The following is a 19860-nucleotide window of genomic DNA, read 5'->3' as shown; positions in this document are numbered from 1 at the left end:
CAAAATACCAGCAACAGTGTGTGAAAACCTTGTGAAGACTTACAGAAAACGTTTGAACTCTGTCATTGCCAACAAAGGGTATATAACAAAGTATTGAGATAACAAAAGTTTATTCACCAAATACCTATTTTCCACCATAATTTGCAAATACATTCATTAAAAATCCTACAATGTGATTTTCTGGATTTTTCTCTCTCATTTTGTCTGTCATAGTTTAAGTGTACCTATGATGAAAATTAGAGGCCTCATCTTTTTAAGTGGGAGAACTTGCACAATTGGTGGCTGACTAAATACTTTCTTGCCCCACTGTATCTGTCCATTCACATCTCCCATTCTGTGTCTGTCCCCAGGTGAAGCGTACCTACTCCCAGGGGACGTACCGTGCGGGGGCCATGCGGCAGGTCAGCCTGGTGGGGGCCGTGGACGAGGAGGTGGGAGACTACTTTCCCGAGTTCATAAACATGCTGGAGGAATCGCCCTTCCTTGAGGTGGGTGTAGAGTATAGGTCTTCTCGGATCCCAAACATCCGAATTGGATCCGTTAAATTCCTCCCCGTCAGGATCCGGTAATAAAAAATAAATCATCTATGTCCGATTTGGATCTGAGGTGGACCAGATACGACCCAAAACATGTCACACCTGAGAGAGAATAAGATCCAAATTGGGTCGGCCTGTATCCTACCAATGGATCCGAAATAATATATATTTTTTTAAATGCAGCTTTTTTGCAGCACAAGACAGCAAATGTTTTTACCTTTATTTAACCAGGCAAGTTAGTTAAGAACACATTCTTATTTTCAATGACGGCCTGGGAACAGTGGGTTAACTGCCTGTTCAGGGGCAGAACGACAGATTTGTACCTTGTCAGCTCGGGGGTTTGAACTCGCAACCTTCCAGTTACTAGTCCAACGCTCTAACCACTAGGCTGCCCTGCCGCCCCGATTTGACTTGTCTGGCAGTGAACTTTAACGTTTATTTTCAGTTGTATCTAAAATAATTGATCTGTAGTCTCCAACTTAGTATTTTCATAATAACATCCCTGTAGTTAGATGGAGAACATGAGGTTTTCAGAAATGTTTCCTTATTTCTGTTGATCAAATATTTGAGTAAGATTCAATTCTTTGTGATGATCATCGTGTGCCAGAATGAGAGCAGTCAATAGTTCACTTTTGTCTGTAACCTACTATTTTATATACCTATTTTACTGAGCAACATTACAATCTAGCCTATTTAACTGTTTTGATCAACATTGATTTAGACTAAAGCTAGGCTATAGCCTGTGACCTGCAAGCTTCAAATAGGCTACGGAAGGATGGCGTCTCCCATCAGTATTCCCGTGTCATTTCCAACAATTGGGATTTGTCTAGATAAGTTTTTCCGCTATGACAGCGCTATAATTGAATGTAAAATATTTTGACGTTTTCAGAGATCTGTTTTGTTTCTGTTGACCAGTTCTTTTGTGGAGATTTTTAAGACTATGAAAATCACATTATGTGGTGAGTGCTGTGTGTTAGACAAACAGTACAAGTCAAAAGTTTGGACACACCTACTCATTTATTTTTTTACTATTTTCTACATTGTAGAATAATAGTGAAGACATCAAAACTATGAAATAACACACATTGAATCATTTAGTAACCAAAAAAGTGTTTTAAAAAATCAAAATATATTTAGATTTAAAGTCAAAGTAGCCACCCTTTGCCTTGATGACAGCTTTGCACACTCTTGGCATTATCTCAACCAGCTTCACCTGAAATTATTTTTCAACCGTCCCACATATGCTGAGCACTTGTTGGCTGCTTTTCCTTCACTCTGCGGTCCAACTCATCTCAATTGGGTTGAGGTCGGGTGATTGTGGAGGCCAGGTCATCTGATGCAGCACTCCATCACTCTCCTTCTTGGTCAAATAGTCCTTACACAGCCTGGAGGTGTGTTTGGGGTCATTGTCTTGTTGAAAAACAAACGTCAGTCCCACAAAGCGCAAACCAGATGGGAAGGCGTATCGCTGCAGAATGCTGTGGTAGCCATGCTGCCTTGAATTCTAAATCAATCACTGAGTGAGTGTCACCAGCAAACACCCCCACACCATCACACCTCCTCCATGCTTCACAGTGGGAACCACACATGTGGAGATCATCCGTTCACCTACTCTGTGTCACACAAAGACATGGCAGTTGGAACCAAAAATCTCAAATTTGGACTCATCATACCAAAGCACAGGTTTCCACCAGTCTAATGTCCATTGCTTGTGTTTCTTTGAAATGCATTCCAGGTGACTACTTCATGAAGCTGGTTGAGAGAATGCCAAGAGTGTGCAAAGCTGTCATCAAGACAAAGGGTGGCTACTAAAATATATTTTTATTGGTTTAACACTTTTGGTTACCACATGATTCCATATGTGTTATTTCATAGTTTTGATGTCTTCACTATTATTCTACAACTTATAAATAGTAAAAATAAAGAAAAACCCTTGAATGAGTAGGTGTGTCCAAACCTTTGACTGGTACTGTAAATATATCAAAGTAAATGAGGTGATGTGTAACTGTGTGTGTGTGGTCCCAGCGTACCCTGCCCTGGGGCACGTTCTCCAGCCTGCGCCTGCGGAGTCCCACAGAGAGTGATGATGGGCCCATCATGTGGGTCAGACCAGGGGAACAGATGATCCCTGTGGCTGACATGCCCAAGTCCCCCTACAAGAGAAAGAGGTGTGTTGCGTTGTTTTGTTTGGCATGGTTGTTTCACCACCATAGTGAAAGATTGCATTTACGTCTAGGCTTGGTAGGGACAAGAACCAAAGCATGGCAGCAAGCCACCAACATGACATAAGACATAAGACTTAATAGCTGACAACAATGAAGTAGTCCGAGGTATCTTAGAATTTGTTATCCATATGCCACATCCTTTGGCATTTTGTTACTACTTTTAAGGTCAATTTACATTTCCCCCTGTTCCAGGTCAACCAATGAGATCAAGAACCTGCAGTACCTGCCGCGGGCAAGCGAGCCCAGGGAGATGCTATTTGAGGACCGGACCAGAGCCCACGCCGACCACATCGGACAGGGCTTCGAGAGACAGACCACCGCCGCCGTAGGGGTGCTCAAGGCTGTGCGCTGTGGAGAGGGGTGGGTACACACCTGGCCTTTGTACCCCTGATCTAGTACACACACACACAGTCCTTCCATATCTGTACACACCTGAGCTCCTCTTGCTGACAGTGTCTCTCTCCCCTTGACTGTCCCTGTAGTGATGCTCCTGCCAGGATTACCAAAGACGTGGTGTGTTTCCACGCTGGAGATTTCCCTGAAGTTGTCCAGAGGCTCCAGCTCGACCTGTACGAACCACCCCTCTCACAGGTACTTCTAAAATCAATGGATTCTACATGGATCATTAGAACAGATTATTAACCAATGATTGTGTGTCAATGGTGGCTTTAACCAACAAAGTAATCTCCTCTACTGCCCCTTTCACTGCTCCTTTTTTGCTCCCTCCCACTCACCCACTCACCCACCCACTCACCCACCCACCCACTCACCCACCCACCCACCCACCCACTCACTCACTCACTCACTCACTCTCCCACCCACTCACTCACTCTCCCACCCACTCACTCACTCTCCCACACACTCACTCACTCCCTCCTACTCTCCCTCCCTCCTACTCTCCCTCCCTCCTACTCTCCCTCCCTCCTACTCTCCCTCCCTCCATCCCACTCTCCCTCCCTCCTACTCTCCCTCCCTCCATCCCACTCTCCCTCCCTCCCACTCTCCCACTCACCCACCCACTCACTCTCCCACCCACTCACTCTCCCACCCACTCACTCTCCCACCCACTCACTCTCCCACCCACTCACTCTCCCACCCACTCACTCTCCCACCCACTCACTCTCCCACCCACTCACTCTCCCACCCACTCACTCTCCCTCCCACCCACTCTCCCTCCCACCCACTCTCCCTCCCACCCACTCTCCCTCCCACTCACCCATCCATCCACCCACTCACTCTCCCACCCACTCACTCTCCCTCCCACCCACTCTCCCTCCCACCCACTCTCCCTCCCACCCACTCTCCCTCCCACCCACTCTCCCTCCCACTCTCCCTCCCACCCACTCTCCCTCCCACTCACTCTCCCACCCACCCACTCACTCTCCCACCCACCCACTCACTCACTCTCCCTCCCACTCACTCACTCACTCTCCCACCCATCCACTCACTCTCCCACCCACTCACTCTCCTACCCACCCACTCTCCCACCCACCCACTCACTCTCTCACTCACTCACTCACTCACTCACTCACTCACTCACTCTCCCACCCACTCACTCTCCCACCCACTCACTCTCCCACCCACCCACTCACTCTCCCACCCACTCACTCTCCCACCCACCCACTCACTCTCCCACCCACCCACTCACTCTCCCACCCACTCACTCACTCTCCCACCCACTCACTCACTCTCCCACCCACTCACTCACTCTCCCACCCACTCACTCACTCACTCACTCACTCACTCACTCTCCCTCCCTCCTACTCTCCCTCCCTCCTACTCTCCCTCCCTCCTACTCTCCCTCCCACCCACTCTCCCTCCCACCCACTCTCCCTCCCACCCACCCACCCACTCTCCCTCCCACCCACTCACTCTCCCACCCACCCACTCACTCACTCTCCCACCCACCCACTCACTCACTCTCCCTCCCTCCCACTCACTCACTCACTCTCCCACCCACTCTCCCACCCATCCACTCACTCTCCCACCCATCCACTCACTCTCCCACCCACCCACTCACTCTCCCACCCACCCACTCACTCTCCCACCCACCCACTCACTCTCCCACCCACCCACTCACCCACTCACTCACTCACTCACTCTCCCACCCACTCACTCTCCCACCCACTCACTCTCCCACCCACCCACTCACTCACTCTCCCACCCACCCACCCACTCACCCACCCACCCACCCACCCACTCACTCACTCTCCCACCCACTCACTCACTCTCCCACCCACTCACTCACTCACTCACTCTCCTCCCTCCTACTCTCCCTCCCTCCTACTCTCCCTCCCTCCTACTCTCCCTCCCTCCATCCCACTCTCCTCCCTCCTACTCTCCCTCCCTCCATCCCACTCTCCTCCCACTCACCCACCCACTCACTCTCCCACCCACTCACTCACCCACCCACTCACTCTCCCACCCACTCACTCTCCCACCCACTCACTCTCCCCCCCACTCACTCTCCCTCCCACCCACTCTCCCTCCCACCCACTCTCCCACCCACTCACCCATCCACCCATCCACCCACTCACTCTCCCTCCCACCCACTCACTCTCCCTCCCACCCACTCACTCTCCCTCCCACCCACCCACTCACTCTCCCTCCCACTCACTCACTCACTCTCCCACCCACTCTCCCACCCACCCACTCACTCTCCCACCCACCCACTCACTCTCCCACCCACCCACTCACTCTCCCACCCACCCACTCACTCACTCACTCACTCACTCACTCACTCACTCACTCTCCCACCCACTCACTCTCCCACCCACTCACTCTCCCACCCACTCACTCTCCCACTCACTCACTCTCCCTCCCTCCTACTCTCCCTCCCACCCACCCACTCTCCCTCCCACCCACCCACTCTCCTCCCACCCACCCACCCACCCACTCTCCCACCCTCCCACCCACCCACCCTCCCACCCACTCTCCCACCCACCCACCCTCCCACCCACTCTCCCTCCCCCTCCCACCCACTCTCCCTCCCACCCACCCACCCACTCTCCCTCCCACCCACCCACCCTCTCTCCCTCCCACTCTCCCACCCACCCACCCACTCTCCCTCCCACCCACCCTCTCTCCCACCCACCCTCTCTCCCACCCTCTCTCCCACCCACCCACCCACCCTCTCTCCCACCCACCCTCTCTCCCACCCACCCTCTCTCCCACCCACCCTCTCTCTCCCACCCACCCACCCTCTCTCCCACCCACCCACCCACTCACCCACCCACCCCCACCCCCCACCCACCCACCCACCCACTCACCCACCCACCCACTCACTCACTCACTCTCTCCCACCCACTCACTCACTCTCCCACCCACTCACTCACTCTCCCACACACTCACTCACTCCTCCCTCCTACTCTCACTCCCTCCTACTCTCCCTCCCTCCTACTCTCCCCTCCCTCCTACTCTCCCTCCCTCCTCTCTCCCCCTCCTACTCTCCCTCCCTCCTACTCTCCCTCCCTCCATCCCACTCTCCCTCCCTCCTACTCTCCCTCCCTCCATCCCTCTCCCTCCCTCCCACTCTCCCACTCACCCCCCCACTCACTCTCCCACCCACTCACTCTCCCACCCACTCACTCTCCCACCCACTCACTCTCCCACCCACTCACTCTCCCACCCACTCACTCTCCCACCCACCCACTCTCCCTCCCACCCACTCTCCCTCCCACCCACTCTCCCTCCCTCTCCCTCCCTCCCACTCACCCATCCATCCACCCACTCACTCTCCCACCCACTCACTCTCCCACCCACTCACTTCTCCCTCCCACCCACTCTCCCTCCCACCCACTCTCCCTCCCACCCACTCTCCCTCCCACTCTCCCTCCCACCCACTCTCCCTCCCACTCTCCCTCCCACCCACTCTCCCACCCACCCACTCACTCTCCCACCCACCCACTCTCTCCCACCCACCCACTCACTCACTCTCCCTCCCACTCACTCACTCACTCTCCCACCCACTCTCCCACCCATCCACTCACTCTCCCACCCACCCACTCACTCTCCTACCCACCCACTCTCCCACCCACCCACTCACTCTCTCACTCACTCACTCACTCACTCACTCACTCACTCACTCTCCCACCCACTCACTCTCCCACCCACTCACTCTCCCACCCACCCACTCACTCTCCCACCCACCCACTCACTCTCCCACCCACCCACTCACTCTCCCACCCACCCACTCACTCTCCACCCACTCACTCACTCTCCCACCCACTCACTCACTCTCCCACCCACTCACTCACTCTCCTCCCTCCTACTCTCCCTCCCTCCTACTCTCCCTCCCTCCTACTCTCCCTCCTCCTCTCCCTCTCCCTCCCACCCACTCTCCCTCCCACCCACTCTCCCTCCCACCCACCCACCCACCCACTCTCCCTCCCACCCACCCACCCACTCTCCCCCCACCCACTCACTCTCCCACCCACCCACTCACTCACTCTCCCACTCACTCTCCCTCCCACTCCTCCCACCCACTCTCCCACCCATCCACTCACTCTCCCACCCACCCACTCACTCTCCCACCCACCCACTCACTCTCCCACCCACCCACTCACTCTCCCACCCACCCACTCACTCTCCCACCCACCCACTCACTCACTCTCCCACCCACTCACTCTCCCACCCACCCACTCACTCTCCCACCCACTCACTCTCCCACCCACCCACCCACTCACCCACCCACCCACCCACCCACTCACTCACTCTCCCACCCACCCACCCACCCACTCACTCACTCTCCCACCCACTCACTCACTCTCCCACCCACTCACTCACTCACTCACTCTCCCTCCCTCCTACTCTCCCTCCCTCCTACTCTCCCCTCCCTCCTACTCTCCCTCCCTCCTACTCTCCCTCCCACCCACTCTCCCTCCCACCCACTCTCCCTCCCACCCACCCACCCACCCACTCACTCTCCCACCCACCCACTCACTCTCCCACCCACCCACTCACTCTCCCACCCACCCACTCACTCTCCCACCCACTCACTCTCCCACCCACTCACTCTCCCACCCACCCACCCACTCACCCACCCACCCACTCACTCACTATCCCACCCACTCACTCACTCTCCCACCCACCCACTCTCCCACCCACTCACTCTCCCACCCACTCACTCTCCCACCCACTCACTCTCCCACCCACTCACTCTCCCACCCACTCACTCTCCCACCCACTCACTCTCCCACCCACTCACTCTCCCACCCACCCACTCTCCCTCCCACCCACTCTCCCTCCCACTCTCCCTCCCTCCCACTCACCCATCCATCCACCCACTCACTCTCCCACCCACTCACTCTCCCTCCCACCCACACTCCCTCCCACCCACTCTCCCTCCCACCCACCCTCCCTCCCACTCTCCCTCCCACCCACTCTCCCTCCCACTCTCCCTCCCACCCACTCTCCCACCCACCCACTCACTCTCCCACCCACCCACTCACTCTCCCACCCACCCACTCACTCACTCTCCCTCCCACTCACTCACTCACTCTCCCACCCACTCTCCCACCCATCCACTCACTCTCCCACCCACCCACTCACTCTCCTACCCACCCACTCTCCCACCCACCCACTCACTCTCTCACTCACTCACTCACTCACCACTCTCCCACCCACTCTCTCTCCCACCCACTCACTCTCCCACCCACCCACTCACTCTCCCACCCACTCACTCTCCCACCCACCCACTCACTCTCCCACCCACCCACTCACTCTCCCACCCACTCACTCACTCTCCCACCCACTCACTCACTCTCCCACCCACTCACTCACTCACTCTCCCTCCCTCCTACTCTCCCTCCCTCCTACCCTCCCTCCCTCCTACTCTCCCTCCCACCCACTCTCCCTCCCACCCACTCTCCCTCCCACCCACCCACCCACCCACTCTCCCTCCCACCCACCCACCCACTCTCCCTCCCACCCACTCACTCTCCCACCCACCCACTCACTCACTCTCCCACTCACTCACTCTCCCTCCCACTCACTCACTCACTCTCCCACCCACTCTCCCACCCATCCACTCACTCTCCCACCCACCCTCACTCTCCCACCCACCCACTCACTCTCCCACCCACCCACTCACTCTCCCACCACCCACTCACTCACTCTCCCACCCACTCACTCTCCCACCCACCCACTCACTCTCCCACCCACTCACTCTCCCACCCACCCACCCACTCACCCACCCACCCACCCACCCACTCACTCACTCTCCCACCCACTCACTCACTCTCCCACCCACTCACTCACTCACTCACTCTCCCTCCCTCCTACTCTCCCTCCCTCCTACTCTCCCTCCCTCCTACTCTCCCTCCCTCCATCCCACTCTCCCTCCCTCCTACTCTCCCTCCCTCCATCCCTCTCCCTCCCACTCACTCTCCCACCCACTCACTCTCCCACCCACTCACTCTCCCACCCACTCACTCTCCCACCCACTCACTCTCCCTCCCACCCACTCTCCCTCCCACCCACTCTCCCACCCACTCACCCATCCATCCACCCACTCACTCTCCCACCCACCCACTCACTCTCCCTCCCACCCACCCACTCACTCTCCCACCCACCCACTCACTCTCCCACCCACCCACTCACTCCTCACTCCTCCCACTCACTCACTCACTCTCCCACCCATCCACTCACTCTCCCACCCACCCACTCACTCTCCCACCCACCCACTCACTCTCCCACCCACCCACTCACTCTCCCACCCACCCACTCACTCACTCACTCACTCACTCACTCACTCACTCTCCCACCCACCCACCCACTCACCCACCCACCCACCCACCCACTCACTCACTCTCCCACCCACTCACTCACTCTCCCACCCACTCACTCACTCACTCACTCTCCCTCCCTCCTACTCTCCCTCCCTCCTACTCTCCCTCCCTCCTACTCTCCCTCCCTCCATCCCACTCTCCCTCCCTCCTACTCACCCTCCCTCCCTCCCACTCTCCCTCCCACTCACTCTCCCACCCACTCACTCTCCCACCCACTCACTCTCCCACCCACTCACTCTCCCACCCACTCACTCTCCCTCCCACCCACTCTCCCTCCCACCCACTCTCCCACCCACTCACCCATCCATCCACCCACTCACTCTCCCACCCACCCACTCACTCTCCTCCCACCCACCCACTCTCTCTCCCACCCACCCACCTCACTCTCCCACCCACCCACTCACTCTCCCACCCACCCACTCACTCACTCACTCTCCCTCCCACTCACTCACTCACTCTCCCACCCACTCTCCCACCCATCCACTCACTCTCCCACCCACCCACTCACTCTCCCACCCACCCACTCACTCTCCCACCCACCCACTCACTCTCCCACCCACCCACTCACTCACTCACTCACTCACTCCTCTCACTCTCCCACCCACTCACTCTCCCACCCACTCACTCTCCCACCCACTCACTCTCCCACCCACTCACTCTCCCACCCACTCACTCTCCCACCCACTCACTCACTCTCCCACTCACTCACTCTCCCTCCCTCCTACTCTCCCTCCCTCCTACTCTCCTCCCTCCTACTCTCCTCCCACCCACTCTCCCTCCCACCCACCCACTCTCCCTCCCACCCACCCACCCACTCTCCCACCCACCCACTCTCCCACCCACCCACCCTCCCACCCACCCTCCCCTCCCACCCACTCTCCCTCCCACCCACCCACCCTCTCTCCCTCCCACTCTCCCACCCACCCACCCACTCTCCCTCCCACCCACCCACCCTCTCTCCCACCCACCCTCTCTCCCACCCACCCTCTCTCCCACCCACCCACCCTCTCTCCCACCCTCTCTCCCACCCACCCACCCTCTCTCCCACCCTCTCTCTCTCCCACCCACCCTCTCTCTCTCCCACCCACCCACCCTCTCTCTCTCCCACCCACCCACCCTCTCTCTCTCCCACCCACCCACCCTCTCTCTCCACCCACCCACCCACCCTCTCTCCCACCCACCCACCCTCTCTCCCACCCACCCACCCTCTCTCCCACCCACCCTCTCTCCCACCCACCCTCTCTCCCACCCACCCACCCACCCTCTCTCCCACCCACCCACCCTCTCTCCCACCCACCCACCCACCCTCTCTCCCCCACCCACCCACCCTCTCTCCCACCCTCTCTCCCTCACCCACCCACCCTCTCTCCCACCCTCTCTCCCTCACCCACCCACCCACCCTCTCTCCCACCCACCCACCCACCCGCTCTCCCACCCACCCACCCACCCTCTCTCCCACCCTCTCTCCCTCACCCACCCACCCACCCTCTCTCCCTCACCCACCCACCCTCTCTCCCACCCACCCACCCTCTCTCCCACCCACCCACCCACTCTCCCTCCCACCCACTCTCCCTCCCACCCACCCACTCTCCCTCCCACCCTCCCACCCACTCTCCCACCCACCCTCTCTCCCTCCCACTCTCCCACCCACCCACTCTCCCTCCCACCCACCCACCCTCTCTCCCCCCACTCTCCCTCCCTCCCACCCACCCTCTCTCCCACCCACCCACCCTCTCTCCCACCCACCCTCTCTCTCTCTCCACCCTCCCACCCACTCTCCCTCCCACCCTCTCCCTCCCACCCACTCTCCTCCCACCCACCCACCCTCTCTCCCTCCCACTCACCCACCCTCTCTCCCTCCCACTCACCCACCCTCTCTCCCTCCCACTCTCCCACCCACCCACTCTCCCTCCCACCCACCCACCCTCTCTCCCTCCCACTCTCCCTCCCACCCACCCACCCTCTCTCCCACCCACCCACCCTCTCTCCCACCCACCCTCTCTCTCTCTCCCACCCTCTCTCTCCACCCACCCACCCACCCTCTCTCTCCCTCCCACTCTCCCTCCCACCCACCCACCCTCTCTCCCACCCACTCTCCCTCCCACCCACTCTCCCTCCCACCCACCCACCCACCCACTCTCCCTCCCACCCACCCACCCACTCTCCCTCCCACCCACCCACTCTCCCACCCACCCACTCACTCCCCACCCACCCACTCACTCACTCTCCCACTCACTCACTCTCCCTCCCACTCACTCCTCACTCTCCCACCCACTCTCCCACCCATCCACTCACTCTCCCACCCACCCACTCACTCTCCCACCCACCCACTTACTCTCCCACCCCACCCACTCACTCTCCCACCCACCCACTCACTCTCCCACCCACTCACTCTCCCACCCACCCTCACTCTCCCACCCACCCACTCACTCTCCCACCCACCCACTCACTCACTCTCCCACCCACTCACTCTCCCACCCACTCACTCTCCCACCCACCCACTCACTCTCCCACCCACCCACTCACTCTCCCACCCACCCACCCACTCACCCACCCACCCACCCACCCACTCACTCACTCTCCCACCCACTCACTCACTCTCCCACCCACTCACTCCTCACTCTCCCTCCCTCCTACTCTCCCTCCCTCCTACTCTCCCTCCTCCTACTCTCCCTCCCTCCATCCCACTCTCCCTCCCTCCTACTCTCCCTCCCTCCATCCCTCTCTCCCTCCCTCCCTCACTCTCCCACCCACTCACTCTCCCACCCACCCACTCACTCTCCCACCCACTCACTCTCCCTCCCACCCACTCTCCTCCCACCCACTCTCCCACCCACTCACCCATCCATCCACCCACTCACTCTCCCACCCACCCACTCACTCTCCCTCCCACCCACCCACTCACTCTCCCACCCACCCACTCACTCCTCACTCTCCCTCCCACTCACTCACTCTCCCACCCACTCTCCCACCCATCCAATCACTCTCCCACCCACCCACTCACTCTCCCACCCACCCACTCACTCTCCCACCCACCCACCCACTCTCCCACCCTCCCACCCACCCACCCTCCCACCCTCCCTCCCTCCCACCCTCCCACTCACTCTCCCTCCCTCCTCTCCCCTCCCTCCTACTCTCCCTCCCTCCTACTCTCCCTCCCTCCATCCCACTCTCCCTCCCTCCTACTCTCCCTCCCTCCATCCCACTCTCCCTCCCTCCCACTCACTCTCCCACCCACTCACTCTCCCACCCACTCACTCTCCCACCCACTCACTCTCCCACCCACTCACTCTCCCACCCACTCACTCTCCCACCCACTCACTCTCCCACCCACTCACTCACTCTCCCTCCCTCCTACTCTCCCTCCCTCCTACTCTCCCTCCCTCCTACTCTCCCTCCCACCCTCTCCCTCCCACCCACCCACTCTCCCTCCCACCACCCACCCACCCACCCTCTCCCTCCCACCCACCCACCCACTCTCCCTCCCACCCACCCACCCACTCTCCCACCCACCCACCCACTCTCCCACCCTCCCACCCACCCACCCTCCCACCCACTCTCCCTCCCACCCTCCCACCCACTCTCCCTCCCACCCACCCACCCTCTCCCCTCCCACTCTCCCACCCACCCACTCTCCCTCCCACCCACCCACCCTCTCTCCCACCCACCCTCTCCCACCCACCCACCCTCTCTCCCACCCACCCACCCTCTCTCCCACCCTCTCTCTCTCCCACCCACCCTCTCTCTCCCACCCACCCACCCTCTCTCTCTCCCACCCACCCACCCTCTCTCCCTCCCACCCACCCACCCTCTCTCTCCCTCCCACCCACCCACCCTCTCTCCGCACCCACCCACCCTCTCTCCCACCCACCCTCTCCCCACCCACCCACCCTCTCTCCCACCCACCCACCCTCTCTCCCACCCACCCACCCTCTCTCCCACCCACCCACCCTCTCTCCCCCCACCCACCCACCCTCTCTCCCACCCACCCACCCACCCTCTCTCCCACCCTCTCTCCCTCACCCACCCACCCTCTCTCCCACCCTCTCTCCCTCCCCACCCACCCACCCTCTCTCCCCACCCACCCACCCACCCGCTCTCCCACCCACCCACCCACCCGCTCTCCCACCCACCCACCCACCCACCCGCTCTCCCACCCACCCACCCACCCTCTCTCCCACCCTCTCTCCCTCACCCACCCACCCTCTCTCCCTCACCCACCCACCCTCTCTCCCTCCACCCACCCACCCTCTCTCCCTCCCACCCACCCACCCACCCACCCACTCTCCCTCCCACCCACCCACTCTCCCTCCCACCCACCCACCCACCCACCTCCCACCCTCCCACCCACTCTCCCACCCTCCCACCCACTCTCCCTCCCCACCCTCCACCCACTCTCCCACCCACCCCTCTCCCCCACTCTCCCACCCACCCACCCACTCTCCCTCCCACCCACCCACCCTCTCTCCCTCCCACTCCCTCCCTCCCACCCACCCTCTCTCCCTCCCACCCACCCTCTCTCCCACCCACCCTCTCTCCCACCCACCCTCTCTCCCACCCACCCACCCTCTCTCCCACCCACCCACCCTCTCCCCACCCACCCTCTCTCTCTCTCCCACCCTCCCACCCACTCTCCCTCCACCCACTCTCCCTCCCACCCACCCACCCTCTCTCCCTCCCACTCTCCCACCCACTCTCCCACCCACCCACTCCCCTCCCACCCACCCTCTCTCCCTCCCTCTCTCCCCCCCACCCACCCACCCTCTCCCACCCACTCTCCCACCCACCCTCTCTCCCTCCCACTCTCCCACCCACCCACCCACCCACCTCTCTCCCTCCACTCTCCCTCTCTCCCACTCTCCCTCCCTCCCACCCACCCACCCTCTCTCCCACCCACCCACCCTCTCTCCCACCCACCCTCTCTCTCTCCCACCCTCCCACCCACTCTCCCTCCCACCCACTCTCCCCTCCCACCCACCCACCCTCTCTCCCTCCCACCACCCACCCTCTCTCCCTCCCACTCTCCCCCCCTCCCACCCACCCACCCTCTCTCCCTCCCTCCTCCCTCCCACTCTCCCACCCTCTGTCTCTCCCTCTCCCACCCACCCTCTCTCCTCCCACCCACCCACCCTCCCACCCACCCACTCTCCCTCCCACCCACCCTCTCCCTCCCACCCACCCACTCTCCCTCCCACTCCACCTCCCTCCCACTCCTCTCCCTCCCACCCACTCTCCCACCCACCCTCCCACCACCTCCCACCCCCTCCCACTCACTCTCCCGCCCACCCTCCCACTCACTCCCCACCCTCCCACTCCTCCCGCCCACCCTCCCACTCACTCTCCCTCCCACTCCACTCCCCTCCCACTCACTCTCCCTCCCACCCTCCCTCCCTCCCACCCTCCCTCCCACCCACCCACCCTCCCTCCCACCCACTCTCCTCCCCACCCTCCCACTCCACTCACTCTCCTCCCGCCCTCCCTCCCACTCTCCTCCCTCCCACCCTCCCTCCTATTCTCCCTCCCTCCTACCCTCCTGCCCACTCTCCCTCCCACCTACCCTCCTGCTCCCTCCCTCCCACCCACCCTCCCACCCACCCTCCCACCCACCCTCCCTCCCACCCACTCTCCCTCCCACCCACTCTCCCTCCCACCCACTCACCCTCCCACTCTCCCTCCCACCCACCCTCCCACCCACCCTCCCTCCCACTCTCCCTCCCACCCACCCTCCCTCCCACTCCCCTCCCACCCACCCTCCCTCCCACCCTCCCTCTCCCTCCCACCCACCCTCCCACTCTACCTCCCTCCCACTCTCCCTCCCACCCACCCTCTCCCTCCCACCCACCCACTCACCCTCCCACCCTCCCACCCACTCACCCTCCCACCCTCCCACCCACCACCCTCCCACTCTCCCTCCCACCCACCCTCCCTCCCACTCTCCTCCCACCCACCCTCCCACTCTCCTCCCTCCCACCTACCTCCCACCCACCCACTCTCCCTCCCACCCACCCACCTCCCACCCACCCACCCTCCCACCCTCCCACCCACCACCCTCCCACCCTCCCACCCACTCACCCTCCCACCCTCCCACCCACTCACCCTCCCACCCACCCACCCTCCCCACCCACCCTCTCTCCCACCCACCCTCTCTCCCACCCACCCACCCTCCTTTACTACTCTCCCTCCCTCCTTCCTACTCTCCCTCCCTCCTTCCTACTCTCCCTCCCTCCCTCCCTCCCTCCCACACTCACTCACTCTCACACACTCACTCTCCCTCCCTCCCTGTAGTGTGTGCAGTGGATAGATGATGCCAAGCTGAACCAGCTGAGGAGAGAGGGCATCCGCTACGCCCGTATCCAGCTCTACCACGACGACATCTACTTCATCCCCAGGGGAGTGGTGCACCAGTTCAAGACTGTGTCTGCTGTCTGCAGCCTGGCCTGGCACATCCGCCTCAGACAATACCACCTGGACCAAGAGAGGGAGGAAGAGGAGGAGAGCTGTACTTCTACACAGGCAACAAGTCAAGTCATAGAGGAAGCGGAAGAAACAGAGGAAAGTGAGGAGGAGGAGGGAGGGAAAGAGGACACTCCTACACAGCCACAGACGCACATAAAGACTGAGGAGGCAGGGGCAAGGACGCCCGTACAGGAGCCGCCGTCAGTTTGCAAGGAGGAAGAAGACACACGGGAGGAGGGAGCGGAGAGAGGAGGCTGTACAGCTACACTGGCAATCCCTTTGGTCAAGGAGGAGAGAGGGAAAGGAAACGCAGTCACAGAAACACTACTGGAAATCAAGAAAAGAAAGGAGGATGATGACCATCACAAGATGGAAGAGAGGGTGAGAAAAAGAGCAAGAGATGGCACTACACCCACACAGATGCCACCACAAGTGCTGATGGAGGGAGATGGAAAAGATAGTGAACTCTCAAAGGCATCACAGCAGGCTGGCATAGAGAGAGACGAGGAAGAAAGACATCAGAAGACACCTCCACAAGTCCAGAATGAAAGGCAGAGGGCAATAGATTGTAGCACAGCCACACAAACACCTCCACAAGTCAAGAAAGAGAAGGACAAAGGGAAGGGGAAAGATTTGGAGAAAGTGGAGAGGGAGAAGGAGAAGAAGGAACAGGGGAAAGAGAAGGAGGAGCGGGGGAAAGAGAAGAAGGTGAAGGTGAAAGATAAGGACAGAGAAAGGGAGAGAGGGAAAGATAAGGAGAAGGATAGAGTGAAGGAGAAAGATGAGAGTGTTATGGAAATCACCACACAAACAGAGATATCTCCACCCATTAGGAAAAAGGAGGATGAGGAGAGGAAACACACACATCAACCCCAACACACACAGAGGGAGAAGGGAGTGAGGGAGACAGACACTGCCTCAAAGACACAGCCTCAAATCAAGAAGGAACGAGACAGGGACAGAGGTGGTAATGGTGCACAGACACAGTCTCACACACGGCTAGAGAGAGAGGAGGGCAGAGAGAGCAGCACACACAGACACAAACCCTCTCATGGAAAGAAGGACAGAAATGGGTATAGAGAGGGGAAAGAGGGTAACCCATCCACACACCCCAATCCAGGGAGAGAGGAGGATGGGAAGGTTCTCTCTCCTAGACCCACACCCTCTCATGTGAAGGAAGGAAAGAGAGATCGAGAGGTCAACCATAAGGACGAGAGGAAGAAACCTCCCCCTGCCCCTAGCTGCCCCCCCTCGTACCACAAACCCCCACGGACACTCGTAACCTTTGACCTCTTTAAGCCTATGGATGCACTCCAAGCCCCGCCCCTCTCCCTGGCAGACAGGTCTCACCACAGTGACTGTCGAGGCGCTCGCTCCAAGTCTGAGAGTCGGACACTAGCGCCCTCTAAAGGACCAAAAGTAAAGGACACGACACACACCAAACCTGCAGTTCCTCTCCAGGACACGAGGCCGCAGCACTCGTTAAAACACCCCCTGAAACCACACACCACACATCCACCGCATAAAGACTTTTTATTATGAACGTGTAGTTCTCTCTATTGTACAACTTACTTAGCCTTCTCCAAGATCTGTTGCTGCTTCAGCAATACTATAATTGACATGCCATAGTACATACACAGAGGAGTTGAATTGGCTAAGGCATATACAGATCTGGGATCAGGCTACAACTTACAGTAAGGCCCTGTTTGGAACTTTGAAATGCATCCTTTCTTTCTTCCTCCATTCCTTGAAGTAATTACTGGTCTAATAAAGTTGGAGGGTAAAACCTAGTCCAACAATGGACTAAAGGAGCCTAAAGTTTCTCCTTATAGTCCAAGGACCTTACATGTTCTGTGTAAAGGCCAACTGGCTGGCAGCCAAAACAGCCAAATACTCAAGCTAAACGTGAATCGATTCTCAACTACGGTACGGTTCAAGAAACATACATCCCTCTACTTTCATATCAAAAGAATTTCACAAATGGAAAATATATGCTTACTGTAGACTGTTTAACCGGTGTTAACAGCTACAGCCGACAGTATTTTTCAGTGACAACACGTTTTTGGAGTCTGTTTACCATTTACATAACTAATTAGCACAGGTACGCCTCTATCTTCCGTTTGTTTTCCATAAACAAGTGAAGTAACATGGAAATATGGCTGTGTGGGAACCCTCATCATATTTAGGTGTGTAGTAATTTAGCCTTTTAAAAAGTATAATTTTGTTGCTAATATGAAAAGGTGCGTTCCTTATGTTTCCAAAACCATACCGCAAGCGACGCATTTTAACGTTCAGAACGAGCGTCGGGGTTCTAACAACTGCCCTGGCCACAAGATACTATCGTCAATAGGCGCTAAGGTAGTTAGCCTCTGAATGTGTGACAAACCCAGGTGTTACACCACGTAGTGCCCTCTCTGAGGAAGGATGCATTTCATAGCGTCTGAAGAGGGCTGAAGAAGGAATGTACGCTAAGTAGCTCACTTCACGTTTGTTAGTGAATCTACGTAGGTTCTTTCTATGAAAAGCGTTGTGACGCGTGCGTTTGTGCCTGTGCACTACTTAGCTACACTATGTTCTTCAGGCACCTATTCTATGTACCCAATGGCTCAGTCCCAAAACAGCTCCTTGGCTCCTTTGTCTTCTAGCCTTTCCCTCTTTAAAGTTTGCAGATCTGAAGGGACTGGTTAGTTGTATGTAGGCAATATGTTTCCCCATCTAGGCTCAATTACAAATCGACTCCTAACCCCAAACCCTTGAAGTCTACACTAGACTATACTGAAGTGGTTAATAGGGATAGGGCTCTCTTTGTAATGTAGAACTAGCCTTCCAGTATGCTATGGGGAGCTTCTACTATATTGCTTATACCTATCCAGGCACTTCAGGTTTTCCAACACTGAAGGGCTCAGAGCTAGGGGCTATTTTTGGACCAGTCTTATATGATTCAACACAGGGCTGTAAATGATACTTACCGAATCTGTACAGTATAGATGTACTTGTACTGATGTGAGAAAATGTATACATAAATGCATATATTTTTTGTAAGCTGAGTTTTATTTTCCATAGAACTTATTTATATCATTTTCAGTCTGTTTTTATTTCAGATGTATGTGAGAAACTCTGTTGTAAATGCCTTTGATCTTCTGAGATTAAGACTTGGTAGTGTGATTTATACTCTGACCAGAACCTTTCAATAAAAGGTTCCTAATATTACAATGGTCTCTTCATTGTGCTCATTCAATCTGTATGGCGGTGGTTCAGCGCGATTGATATTTAAAGGCAATGTTAGAAAACAGTATTCACCGTAAACACTGCATATGTCGGCTCAATCGCAAATTACATTTAAATTGTACTGAATAAAGATTGAATCGATCCCTTAGTTAAACTGAATTGACCCCAACTCTGATCGCACACACACAACCCCCAATCATCCAAATAATGTAGTTACATTTTATTTACATAATGCATGTCTGTCACTCGGGACATAATATCAGGCACACCACACATTTCTTTACAGAATCATCCATAGTGCTACTGCCATATGAGTATTTACATTTTAAGTGGAACTCTCAACCCATACCATGGGCCCTACAGACAAAGCCATGACTGGGAATATCCCAAATCCCCTTCAGTGTCTACAGATCACAGGGAACCTGATCTGATAGGCTGCTGACACAATGGCATTTTGTGTCTGAGAATTTTAGATGGAGATGATGCTTTTTCAATAGGTGCCGGATGAATGACAACGGATGATGATTCTCTGACAAAAAACGCAGTCTTTTGACAGACAAACTCATCCGATAATAGTTGACTTGAGTTGTACTTTTGACAGACAATGATGTACACTGGCCAGTTTAT

At 57.7% G+C, this 19860-nt stretch overlaps 1 protein-coding gene across 1 annotated transcript in view; it reads left to right on the top strand.

Moving 5' to 3' along the window:
* LOC118370943 (lysine-specific demethylase RSBN1L-like) overlaps window positions 1-19218 on the top strand; it is a 29383-nt gene extending 10165 nt beyond the window's left edge. The window contains exons 4-8 of the mRNA XM_035756184.2: window positions 351-488; window positions 2562-2704; window positions 2954-3121; window positions 3244-3352; window positions 15835-19218. Of these exons, the coding sequence (XP_035612077.1) occupies window positions 351-488; window positions 2562-2704; window positions 2954-3121; window positions 3244-3352; window positions 15835-17547 (2271 nt within the window). The 3' untranslated portion in view covers window positions 17548-19218. The remainder of the gene's footprint in view (window positions 1-350; window positions 489-2561; window positions 2705-2953; window positions 3122-3243; window positions 3353-15834) is intronic.
* The last annotated feature ends 642 nt before the right edge of the window (window positions 19219-19860 follow it).

The sequence above is a fragment of the Oncorhynchus keta genome, chromosome 22, assembly GCF_023373465.1.
Source record: "Oncorhynchus keta strain PuntledgeMale-10-30-2019 chromosome 22, Oket_V2, whole genome shotgun sequence".
NCBI classification, from domain to species: domain Eukaryota; kingdom Metazoa; phylum Chordata; class Actinopteri; order Salmoniformes; family Salmonidae; genus Oncorhynchus; species Oncorhynchus keta.
Note: the sequence above shows the minus strand (reverse complement) of the source record. Positions and strands in the feature narration are given on the sequence as shown.